Here is a 13,623-nt window from a genome sequence, read left to right on the forward strand (position 1 = left end):
CACTTTCGGCCTTTGGGTAGGAGTGCAAAGTAGCCAATGATTTTAGTTATCATTCCTAATTTTTCAGAATTTGTGGAAAAATCCTCATTGCTTTCAATAAATTCAGTAGGCTTGGGGTACTATTATTGGACTTTCATCTTTCTGATCCATTAATACATTTCTGGATGATATTGGTAGCTGTTGTCAGCTAACTCATGTTCAATAAATTTTTAAATTATGTGTATTCTAAAATATAGTAAGAAAATCTGTCTTTTCCAACCATAAGATAGATCATTCAACATAACTGTTAGTAGTTTTTTTTTCAAGGATAGATTCATGTTTCAAAGGTGTATTCCCGGTGACTTATAGGCCCCACATCCATATACCATATTCAGCTATGAATTCTTGAGTGCACTTTTTGTTGGCTTTAGCACCTCTATGATCTAATCATTTTGTTGAGTTGTTTGATTCTGAGATGCAAGTAAACTCTTAGCTATGAACTGAGCGATGTACAAGGAATTCTGGGAAACAACCTCTTATGCAGTTTGTGTCAGAAATGTGTCCAGTTGTTCTCACTTTTTAAGTCTCTTTAAATGAAATTACTCTTTTATTTGAGAGGGACTCATATATATTTGAGATGGTCTCACTAAGTAGCCTTCTCTCACTGTGTAGAGCAGGCTAGCCTTGCACTCATAGAGATCTGCCTGGCTCTGCCTCCTGAGTGCTTGTATTGAAGATGTGTGCCACTGTGGCTGCTCTGTGGTTCCTTTTAAATGGTGCTTATCTCTGCAGAAACAGTGCCTTCCTTAACCCCAGCTTTTATACAGGCATAACTGACCAAACTATAAGTTTTAATATTTTTTCCAATAATCTTTTTGCTTCTAATCCTTAGTAAACAACTGGCCAAAAGCAGGTATCAATGGAGATACTGCAGCCTGAATGTCAGGCTACCTGGGAATTCTTCTTCCGCTAGTTAAATGGCTTCACCACTTTAAACTTGGCTCCAGGTAGTTGTATGGCAAAAGGAAAATGAGAGCATGTTCTTTGCAAAAGTACAACACGGATGGTCTCTGGTCTAACCCACAATGCAATCCTTGTTCCTATCTGGAACCTCATGAGCTCTTCACAGTCTGGTCTTCTCGGCTCCCACATGAAAGTTCTCGTAAAAGCATTCTAAACGCTGATTTTAAAAATCATTCCCAAATTCTTCACAAGGGCCTAAGAAGCACACTGTTTGATTTTTTGACACAGTGATTACTCTGCTTCTTAGCACTGACACCCTATTGGTCAGGTTTCCCTGCCCTTGTTTAATTAGTTGGGGGAAAAAGAAACAGATTTATTTTGGATCGTGATTTGAAAGGTGTCAGTCCTTAATCACTGGACTCTATCTTTTAGGCCTGAAGTGAGGCAGAATGCCATGGTGGCAGAAGTGTGTTACAGAAGAGGCATCTCACTTCATGGCAGCCATGGAGCAGGGAAACGGGGATGAGGCCAAGGATAGATGTGCCTCCCATGACTCACTTTCTTCAGTTTACATGAATTCCTGGGTGCATTGCTCCTCTAATGACACAGAGCTGTCATGGTCCTCTTACTGCAGATATGTTTTCAGCATGTAAGTCCTTGTGTGCACAGGATGGGAGCAGGGAGAGGGACTACATATCAATTCCCACACTAAAAACTATGGTCTTACAACGGAATTGTAACGACCTAGTAACTGTGACCTAAAAGCACCACTTAGTGGGAGCAAAGACTTCATCGTTCCAATTTATAGTGTCCATATTGTAAGCTTAGGGTCTTAAGTTCTACAGAAAAAAGCACGAATGACAGAGTCCAGGCCTCCTTAGGAAACAGAACTTTAATATACATGATTATATTGACATAATGAACAGCATCTTTCTTCCCCTGAGGTTGGACAGTTAAGTGTTTGCCTAATGATCACAGATGAATGTAGGAAATTCTTTTCTAAAATCTGAAGATCAAACCACTGTCCTCTGGGAGAAAATGCTTATATAATGACTTATTCCTGATAAGATATATAAGTTATAAGAAATTCGTTATCAAATCTTGCTGAAAAAGTCTTAGAAAAAATAGATATCCCAAATTCTAGATTAAATAACTACTTTATTATCATATTAAAGGTTGTTCTAAAACCCAGAGAGTCAGACACATACTTAGATGCACCGTTCAGGCTTGGTGTGTGGCTCAGTGCTGGGACGCTTGCTTTGTACCTGTAAGGTCCCAGGTATAATGTAAGGTCCATGCCACAGAAATCATAATAGTAATAGCAACAACAGCCTCTTAATTAAAAATGTATTCTTTTTGTACATTGTACCTAAAGTTCACACATTATTTACAATAACTAAACAATCTACTAAGAGCAGCACTATTCACAAAGGTCAAAACACAGAAGACACCTACATGTTCTTTGGTTGATGGTTGGCTAAAAATGTAGGTTGTACAAATTGGTTTTATACTCTTACAACATCTTTGTTTAAAATTTACTACCCAGATCATTGATTTTAGGACTACCTGTGTCACTAATATAAGGAATGTATTGGTATGCACACAAACATGTTTACCAATGAAAAGGTCCTACTACCTAAAATTGTCAAGAGCCATGCAAGAGGGACAGCACAGAGCTCTGGAGTTCACGGAGGACAGCCCACAGGTTAGCATGACCCCTGTGGGTGTGCCTGGGAGAGGCAGGGCCCGAGGACCACAAGTCCTGACGACCTCAGACTGATGCAGCATCTCTCTGCTTGTGCCTGCTTGGTCTTCATGTCCCTCATAAGCTGTGAGCTGTGGGAAAATTCTAAGGGGGTTTCCCGCCCCTTGCTGCCCAGTGTCATTGGTGCTTACAATAACAGTGAGTGATCTTTACAGTATTGCTGCTGGAACGGATTAATGACTCAGCCACTATCCTTAGAGAGAATTTAGAGATGTAGGCTGTTGTTAAAGTTGTTAAGATGTTTTTGTTAGTTGCTTTGCTAGGAAGAATCTTGCTGGGAAGTGTAAAGTTCAGAAAGGTACATTCTTGATAGTTGAGGGCGGGACTCACCGAGGTAAGAAAAGAAAAGAAAAATAGACTATAGCCACATTGTAACTGTGGTACTGCTTGGAAGATTTTGCTGGGAAAATCTAAAAAGCTGTGAAAGAAAAACTAAGTCGCTGTTGCCTTATTTCACCCACTGTGTGTGTGTGTGAGAGTGTGTGTGTGTGTGTGTGTATGTGTGTGTGAGTGTGTGTGTGTGAGTGTGTGTGTGTGTGAGTGTGTGTGTGTGTAAGTGTGTGTGTGTGTGTGTGAGTGTGTGTGTGTGTGTGTGTGTGTGTGTGTGTGTGTGTGTGTGTAAGTGTGTGCCTGCTTTCCATTAGCCACTGAGTCTGCATCTCCTTGTCGGACCACTGAACTCACTGTTGGAGCTCAGGCAAACAACATTCCTAATATTAGAGAAGTAAAACTTTCTTTTCGTTATTACAAAAAAATAAGAGAATAACTTACCAAAAATTCACTGAGTAGATTTTTCTTTAACTGTTCAATTTTCTCTGCTTGCTTTCTTGCTGTAGCTTTTAACATGTGATTTTCAAGTCCAAGTCTATAATGCACATTTTAAAATAGTTACACTCACGCACCAATTTTAAAACATCATGCAATTTATCAACAAAGATCTTAAATAATATATAAATTCTGATAAAAAGTAAAATAATAGGGCTGGAGAGATGGCTCGGTGGTTAAGAGCACCCGACTGCTCTTCCAGAGGTCATGAGTTCAATTCCCAGCAACCACATGGTGGCTCACAACCATCTGTAAAGAGATCCGACTCCCTCTTCTGGTGTGTCTGAAGACAGCTACAGTGTACTTATATATAATAAATGAATAAATCTTTTATAAAAAAAGTAAAATAATAAATGTATCATTTTCTAGCTTTATTTTATGAATAATTAAGCAAACATGTAAGATTTGCAAAAATTATTATACTATCAAACTGTACCCCCAGGCCAAATTGTGTGTTTCAAGTAAATCAAGAATAAATCTCATAAGTTGTCATGACCGGTATAATTCCCATACCACACTACGTATTTGCTTTGTAAGTACTCAAGTCATTTTGCACGCAGCCTTGTACTTTTGTACGCAGTCCTGCATCTTCGTAGCGCATTGGGAGGGCTGTCTGCGTTGCTCCAGTGCTTCTTGTAACTAAGACAAAGGAAACAGTCCTTTACTAACAATCTGCTGTGCATGTGCCCTTCTGGGTTTCCTGCTAAAATATCAGTGGATAATCAGTGGATACAGTAACCGTCACTAAAGACTATGCATATTTACTTTTGTTGCTGTTACACCTGCAAAATTAGCTAAATTATTACATCCAAAAGTATTCCTCACAATGAACCCCGCAGATTTTATAATTTGCAAAGCCTAAATAACACCAGTAGTCCTTTACAGAGTTTGTTGTTTTGAGATAGGGTTTTTCTGTGTAGCCCTGGTTGTCCTAGAACTCTCTCTGTAAGATACTTGCACTAGGACCGAAAAAGATTTTGTTTTTAATTTAAATATCGTATTAGTTACCTTCTGTGCCGCTGTAAGAGAATACAGAAATAATGAGGAGGATTCCTTTTGGCTCACTCATGGTTTGAGGAATACGTCCCATCATGGTGTATAAGGCACGTGGTGCTGGGCGTGGCTTTGGGGGAAGGGGACTGGGGTAGCTGGCCCACATCCTGGCTGGCCCTGTAGCTGAGGGAAATGCTAACATTTCATCTTTCCATAGCGGATCTTGGGCTAGATCTTGTGCAGGCCTTGAGCTTGCAGTCACCGCCTTGTGAGTTCACACTTGCAGTGACCCTGTCGTTTCTGGTAAATACTGCCCTGCTCTAGGTTCCAATTATCTCGGCTCTTACAATCTTTCTGTCCCTTTTCTGCAATGAATTCTGAACCTTTGGAGAGGAAGTGTAAAATAGAAGTCCCATTTAGGGCTGAGCACACCACAATCTTTTACACCTGGTTGTACCTCTCTGCGTTACTGCCATTGTCTACTGCAAAAAGAAGCCACTTACAACATTCTGAGGATTCTTCAGCCCCAAGCTACAAATTCCCCCATATTCCTCAAGCAAACTCGTTCCAAAGGCCCATAAACCACATCAGTGGGTTTCTTACAGCAAAAGCCCCACATTTTGGTGCCAGTTTTCAGTTAGTTTCTTTCCTCTTTGCTGTGATATAAAAACCTATCAACATATAAAACTCGAGAGAAGAGGAACGTATTTTATTTCTGTTTTGTGGTGGGGAAGGCATGGCAGCTGGGCTTCAATCCATGGGAGCAAGAATCTGTCACACAGCTACTGTGTGTCTGTAATCAGGAAGCAGAGTCATGTGTGACTCTGGGCCAGCCTGAGTGCCTCAAGACCTCCCTCCCGGAACCTGCTCCTTCCATCTAAGCCTTGCTTCTTCAAGGTTCCACAGCTCATCACGACAGACCAAGAACTACACACGAGAGGCATTTTCCACTCGAGCCATAATAACACTAAAACCAACAAAAATTGGTACAATGGAGGGAAACAAGACATCCCCCACGGTGAACATTTAAATTGCTGCATTCCGAAGATCACCTTCGAGCATATAAACAGCTGCTGCTATTTCAATGATGGCGGTCATTCGCAGTCTAAAGGCTGCATCTGAGTCCAGACTCAAGGGTTACTGGCTATGTAGTCCCAAACAAGTCATCCTTGCGATGCCTACTTCTTCTCTGTAAACTGGGGTCGACAATGCTATATGTTTTATTGGGAGATTGGTAAGGCTGAATTACAGTGCATGCATAAAGAACATACTAGGTTCATACCACTGTCAGCATTATTAATATGCTTTATGTTTTATTGAAATCTGATCCAGGTAAGCGCATGCCAGTGGAAGAAATAGTCTCTGTGACATGGACTGAGGCATTCTTTCCTCTGAGATTGCAACAAATGGTGAGCTTCATGCTCGCCATTAATTTCTTTTTTTTTATCTTTATTAACTTGAGTATTTCTTTTTCTTTTTTTTATTAACTTGAGTATTTCTTATTTACATTTCGAATGTTATTCCCTTTCCCGGTCTCTGGGCAAACATCCCCCTAACCCCTCCCCCTTCCCTTCTATATGGGTGTTCCCCTCCCCATCCTCCCCCATTGCCACCCTCCCCCCAACAATCACATTCACTAGGTGTTCAGTCATGGCAGGACCCAGGGCTTCCCCTTCCACTGGTGCTCTTACTAGGCTATTCATTGCTACCTATGAGGTCAGAGCCCAGGGTCAGTCCACGTATAGTCTTTGGGTAGTAGCTTAGTCCCTAGAAGCTCTGGTTGCTTGTCATTGTTGTACATATGGGGTCTCGAGCCCCTTCAAGCTCTTTCAGTCCTTTCTAAGATTCCTTCAATGGGGGTCCCGTTCTCAGTTCAGTGGTTTAATGATGGCATTCGCCTATGTATTTGCTGTATTCTGGCTGTGTCTCTCAGGAGAGATCTACATCTGGTTCCTGTCGGCCTGCACTTCTTTGCTTCATCCATCTTGTCTAGTTTGGTGGCTGTATATGCCATTAATTTCTTAATGCCCCATGAAGCCATGCTATCACTAACCAATGGTACTCTGTCTGCTAGTCATTATTTACAACCCACTGGTTCTCGGACTCCCTGGTGGTCAGTGATGGTGTGCATAAAGCAAGTGTTTGCTCTTGGACTGAGTAGTATGCATATGCAAGTGGCGTGGTCGTCAGAGGTGGGCAAGAGCCAGTGGGCTGAAAGTGCTGGACTGTAATGTGAAATTGAGATTACCCCCGAATCAGTTCATTCCCAGTCACCGCTCCTGCTGGGATGCTTTAGCATGTACTCTGAATACTGGGGATCATGTGGAATGACGGCACATGAGAAACGCTGTCTCCACAGCACTTCAGTTGGTAAATTACTACACTTCTATAAATCCCAGCTCCAATTGCAGAATGAATGACGGCAAGTCTCGTTCTTCATGCATGGCGAGAGAAACGCCAAACAATTCTTCACTGTTAATGCGAGTGCTATTAATCTTATATTTAATTTCTTAACATATTTAAGATGAGAGCCTTATTATATCAGTTTCTTAAGTAAATCATTGCTATGGTATGAAAATGCCATTTTAATCTTTTTCTTTCTTTGTTAGCATATTTTCACCAAGTGTAGTGGTGAATTTCAAAACTACATTTTCATCTCTACATATCATGTGCTTTGACCATATTGAATCCCAGCCAACACTGTCCTTTTCTATCTTTCTCTTTATCCTGTAAGCTAGGCCAACCCCTTCATTTTCCCAAATAGTCTTCCAGTCTCTCTTATAGCAATCATATATATATATATGAATATATGTATATATATATATGTATATAATATATGTATGTATATACATATGTATTCTCATATAGCATTCATATATATGAATATAATATATATACATACATATATATTATATATATTATATATATACATACATATATTATATATATATATATAATGTTCTTTGTGACACAATAAAATCCTACTGTGTATATATAGCATTGTTTTTCTTTTTCCACTGATGGACATAAGTGTTGATTTTTTTTTAAGTTGACTGTGGTAAACAATGCCACGATAAATATGGCCGTGCAAGACTCTGTGTAGTAATACTGATTTAGATTTGGAATTAATGCTATCCTAACAACTGTCAAGCACTCGTATTTACCATATATTTAACAATATGAGACATGAAGCCTTGTACAGTGGTTTATACCTGGAATCCAAGCATTTGGGAGGATGAGGCAGGAGACTCATCATGAGTTCCAGATCTATCAGGATGCAGCATTAGACTCTGGACTACCACGCAAGCAATGAGTAAGTCAGAAAGAGCAAAAGAAGAGAAATGGCCCAGGTAACTCTGAGAATAAAATCTAGTAGTGGAGAGATAAACATATTATACCAATACTTCATAAATGAGAGTTCATAGAAATATTTTCTTTAACAGCCAGTGTGGTGGTTTGAGTGAAAATGGCTCGTGTATTTAAATGTCTACTCCCTGGTGGGCAGAACTATTTGGAAAGGATTAGGAGAAATACTATTCCCAGTCTTAGTCTCTTCCTCCCTCTCTCCCCTTTCCCCCTCTCCCTCTCTCCCTCCCTCTTCCTCTTCACCTTTTCCCTCTTCTGTCTCTCCCTCCCCCCCAACTATCTTCTGCTTGTGGATGGTGATATAAGCTATCGTCTACTACTTCAGTGTCGTGTCTGCTGCCATGCGCCCCACCAGCATAACCATGGGCTCGCCCTCTTAAACTGTAAGCCCTAGTAAGTATTTCTTCTATAAGTTGACTTGGTCACAGTGCCTCTTCACAGTCAAAGAGAAGTAACTACAACAGCCAGCGGGCAGAACCTTGACAGAACCTTGATGTCTGTCAGCCGATGAATGGAGAATGAATGGCACAGATGCAGAATAAACTGAAGTGGAAAGGACTCCCACTTGATAACACGTCACATTGTGTTAAGAGAAATAAGCCATTCAAGGAGGACTAATTTCATGGGACTCTGTTTCTAGAGCAAAGAGATTAAAGAGACAAGGAATGGATTGGAGGGTTTCTAGCACAGGAAAAGAGGGAGGGACCAGTTTCTTCGGGCTTCCCAGATAAGAGTTTATGGTTTCTTTTCAAATCCATGAAATGTTCTAAAATTGCCTGTGGTGGTGGAAGTGGTTGTGAACTCTGTGTGCACATTAAGAAACAGTAAATTCAGCTGCCTCTGCTCTCTAATGCCAGTGCTACCTCTGGTTTGCCGAGCTCCAGCTGAAGGAGAGGGTGGGGGGGGGTAAGTAAGGAGGCGACCATACTATGGCTCATACCAAGCCGACTGTGGGGCAAATCCACCGGTAGTAAAGCACCCAGAAAACAACTGGTTACAAAAGCTGCTCACGAGAGGGCACCCTCTTCTTGAGGGGTGAAGAAACCTCATCGTTACAGGCCTGGTACTGTGGCACTCTGTGAAATCAGAAGCTATCAGAAGTCCATTGAAAGGGAAATGCAAATCAAAAACAACCCTGAGATTTCACCTCACACCAGTGAGAATGGCTAAGATCAAAAACTCAGGTGACAGCAGATGCTGGCGAGGATGTGGAGGAAGAGGAACACTCCTCCATTGTTGGTGGGATTGCAAACTGGTACAACCATTCTGGAAATCAGTCTGGAGAATCCTCAGAAAATTGGACATTGAACTGCCTGAGGATCCAGCTATACCTCTCTTGGGCATATACCCAAAAGATGCCCCAACATATAAAAAAGACACGTGCTCCACTATGTTCATCGCAGCCTTATTTATAATAGCCAGAAGCTGGAAAGAACCCAGATGCCCTTCAACAGAGGAATGGATACAGAAAATGTGGTACATCTACACAATGGAATATTACTCAGCTATCAAAAACAATGACTTTATGAAATTTGTAGGCAAATGGTTGGAACTGGAAAACATCATCCTGAGTGAGCTAACCCAATCACAGAAAGACATACATGGTATGCACTCATTGATAAGTGGCTATTAGCCCAAATGCTTGAATTACCCTAGATCCCTAGAACAAACGAAACTCAAGACGGATGATCAAAATGTGAATGCTTCACTCCTTCTTTAAAAGGGGAACAAGAATACCCTTGGCAGGGAAGAGAGAGGCAAAGATTAAAACAGAGACTGAAGGAACACCCATTCAGAGTCTGCCCCACATGTGGCCCATACATATATAGCCACCCAATTAGACAAGATGGATGAAGCAAAGAAGTGCAGACCGATAGGAGCCGGATGTAGATCGCTCCTGAGAGACACAGCCAGAATACAGCAAATACAGAGGCGAATGCCAGCAGCAAACCACTGAACTGAGAATAGGACCCCCGTTGAAGGAATCAGAGAAAGAACTGGAAGAGCCTGAAGGGGCTCGAGACCCCATATGTACAACAATGCCAAGCAACCAGAGCTTCCAGGGACTAAGCCACTACCCAAAGACTATATACATGGACTGACCCTGGACTCTGACCTCATAGGTAGCAATGAATATCCTAGTCAGAGCACCAGTGGAAGGAGAAGCCCTGGGTCCTGCTAAGACTGAACCCCCAGTGAACTAGACTGGTGGGGGGAGGGCGGCAATGGGGGGAGGGTTGGGAGGGGAACACCCATAAGGAAGGGGAGGGGGGAGGGGGATGTTTGCCCGGATACCGGGAAAGGGAATAACACTCGAAATGTATATAAGAAATACTCAAGTTAATAAAAAAAAAAAAAAAAAAGAAGTCCATTGAACTGATTTACAAGCTCCCCTTTCAGCGTCTGGTGCGAGAAGTTGCTCAGGACTTCAAAACAGACCTGCGCTTCCAGAGGGCAGCTACTGGTGCTTTGCAGGAGGCAAGTGAGGCCCATCTGGTTGGCCTTTTTGAAGATACCAACCTGTGTGGCAGCCATGCCAAACATGTAACAATTATGCCAAAAGATACCCAGTTAGCATGCCGCATACACGGAGAACGTGGTGAAGAGTCCACTATGAGGGGAAACCTTGTTTCTCATTTTTTTCCCTCTTCTTCCTGTTATCAGTAGTTCTGAATGTTAGATATTTTTTTCCCATGGGGTCAACGATACCTAAGTATGTGATTGCGAGTGGAAACATAGGAGATGGAATCAGTATTGGCAGTTTCTCCACATTTATTTGTGTGTGACTTTTTAATATAAATGCAAGATGTAAAGCATTAATACAAGTGAAATGTTTCAGTGAACGCATTTCAACAGTTCAGCGTTATAACACTTATAAATAAGTCATTAAAAATGTTCTGGACAATGCCAGCATTTGAATTTTTAAAAAATAAGTAACTTTCTTATTGACGGCAACTAAGCGGTGTTTGCAGCATTTTATCACACAGTAGATTTCATCCATTCACTGTACTTTTCTAACGGAGTTGTCCTACAAGCAGGTACATGCTTTTAATGTTGTCTGTCTTCTGTGCTGTTCCTGTAAGTCTGCTATTAAAATACATTAAACTATAAAACAAAACCCAGTGGATTCTATATGTTAAGTGTCAAAACTACATGGTACATCTGTTACATATGTATTGTTATATCTACCTAAAATTGCTTTCCAATGCTCCAGTTGACAAAATCTAGATAATTGATTTACTTTAGATAAAAGTACTATAACTTATTCTTACTAATTCTGTGCTTTAAAATGTCTAAAATGAAAAGAAAATGCCTCATCTTTTAAATACTTTAAATATTTTTTGAGAAAACTATAATGGTCTTTCTATAGAGTCATCTTGAAAAAATATGGAATAAATATATCCACTTCAGAGGTTAGGTATATGCTAAGCGGAGAGAGTAACTGTATAGGAGTGCGAAGACCTAGACTCCAGCTACAGCACTGTTGAAATCATGACTCAGAAACAAAGTCTTTGTTCTGGGTGAGACTTGACAGTAAAGCAGTTCTCTGTCTACAGTAGAGTCCATCTTTGTTGTCCAAAGCTCTTTGAAGTGAAATAAAGAATTGTAGCAAACTGTTACTCTTCTGGAAAGGAAGGAAATGACATCTAAAATCTGATCTCTGTTGTCTGTGTTTCCCCCCCCTTTATCAAATGTTGAAACAAATAAACAAATGTCTCCATTAGCAGCAGATGGAGAGAGCGAAAATCTGAGAGCGGAAATCATGCCCCAAAGCAGATGATACATTGTTACTAGCAAGGCTTTTGTGACAACAGAAAGATACATTTTTTTATGGAAATAACCCAAACCCTTTCTTCAGAGGAAGCCAGTGTCAAAAGTATTATTCTATGCTGTTTTAAAGCAGGACTTGCATGGCATTTGGATGATGTCACTGTGAATGTCATCACTATGCCATAGACAAATGGACTTGAATTAACATTCCTTTATCCAAGTTGCTAAAAAGCACAAAAGCTCTTCCCACATTGAAGTATGTGTATCACGAACATCCACATAGGATTTTTGAAAACTGTTCTGTAGTTTTCATGAGCCCTGTACTTGTTTTTTTAACCCCATGTACACATACAAATACATATACAGGGACTTGAAGGCAACTAAAGAAAATACCTGAGAACTAATTTTTTCTTGTGCAAGTTTTAGCTCCTTTTGTTTGTGAAGGTGACTTGCCAGAATCCCGTCCTGTAAGATTCTGGCTTTCTGTTCTTGCAGAAGTTGCCTCTCCATGCAATTTCTTTCCTCTAAAACCTAGAGACACATTTAGAGACATTTTTTATTATTACATCTCATGGTAGGATAGGTGGGGGTAAGGAGTCTAAAGCCATAGTAACCTTGAAAAAGTGTTCAAAGTGCCTATAAAACCCACAATAGCCTGCCTCCCACATGAATTAATCAAAATTTAAATACATAAATGATAGCTGACATTTTCAACAGCAGAACCAAAAGCTTGGTGCTAGGAACATGGCTCTGTTTGTAGAGTGCTTGCCTGAGGTCCCTGTAAAATCAGGAACTGTGATACACACCTGTGAGTCAAGAACTCAGAAGGTAGAGGCAGGGACATTAGGAGTTCGAGGTCATTTCAGGATTCGTCTTGAGTTCAAGAATGCCAGACTCGGGTAAGATACTTGAGGATGATAATGGAGGAAGAAAGGTACAAGTTGAGCTCTGAATGGACCCAGTGAAGGGCCTTGGGGTGCCGTTTATGTCCTAGATGAGTAGCACTATTTATCATCCTTAGTACACCTTCTGGAATGTTGTTCAATGATTGCTGTTATGTGAGATTTTTCTTGGGGTGGCAGCACTACTTTGAGCAATGGTATAATGGCCTCTAATGTTCTCTCCTTCAATCCTTCAATAGCTCTGCTTTTACAGGTGGATCTCAAAGTGCACTTTTTATTGCAAACAGGAGCCTCCTGCCTCACAAGGGTTCCTTTTGTCTTGGACCAACTCCTCCCTCCACCACCACCACCACCACCACCACCACCACCACCACCATCACCACCACCACCATCACCACCACCATCACCACCACCATCACCACCACCATCACCACCACCACCACCACCATCACCACCACCATCACCCCCACCACCACCACCACCACCACCTCCACCATCACCACCACCACCATCACCACCACCACCACCACCACCACCCCCACCACCACCACCATCACCACCACCACCACCATCACCACCACCACCACCACCATCACCACCACCACCACCACCCCCACCACCACCACCATCACCACCACCACCACCACCACCACCACCACCACCACCACCCCCACCACCACCACCATCACCACCACCATCACCACCACCACCACCACCCCCACCACCACCATCACCACCACCCCCACCACCACCAACCACCATCACCACCACCACCACCACCACCACCACCCCCACCCAGACTCTGCCCTCCTCAGCACGAGGCAGCTGGAGTTGTCATTGCCCCTCCCTGCCTGAAAGAGACTTAAAGGAATGGAAGTAGACAAGAAAAACAAAATCGTGCTCCCCAGGATGGAAGCCTCTTGTTCCAAGAAGACATTGAGAGGAGAAACAATGGTAAGTCACAGGAGACATTATGTAGGGAGGACCAACAGGGGAAGGGAAGGACTTGAGGTCCTGTAGAATATTCAACCCAGAGTCTGTTTAGCAGACTTTCAGCCT

General features: G+C 41.8%; 1 protein-coding gene across 4 annotated transcripts in view; it reads right to left on the reverse strand.

Moving 5' to 3' along the window:
- The window catches only part of Ccdc144b (coiled-coil domain containing 144B), a 61,680-nt gene that overhangs the window by 15,817 nt on the left and 32,240 nt on the right, over positions 1-13,623 (reverse strand). For all 4 annotated transcript variants that reach the window (XM_087640299.1, XM_087640295.1, XM_087640302.1 and 1 more), the window contains exons 5-7: positions 12,056-12,193; positions 4,101-4,171; positions 3,479-3,572 (exon numbers count right to left, since the gene is read on the reverse strand). In XM_087640299.1, coding sequence (XP_087496425.1) covers positions 3,479-3,572; positions 4,101-4,171; positions 12,056-12,193 — 303 coding nt within the window. The remainder of the gene's footprint in view (positions 1-3,478; positions 3,573-4,100; positions 4,172-12,055; positions 12,194-13,623) is intronic.

Source organism: Rattus norvegicus, chromosome 2 (genome assembly GCF_021556685.1).
Source record: "Rattus norvegicus strain SHRSP/BbbUtx chromosome 2, alternate assembly SHRSP_T2T, whole genome shotgun sequence".
Taxonomy (NCBI): Eukaryota; Metazoa; Chordata; class Mammalia; order Rodentia; family Muridae; genus Rattus; species Rattus norvegicus.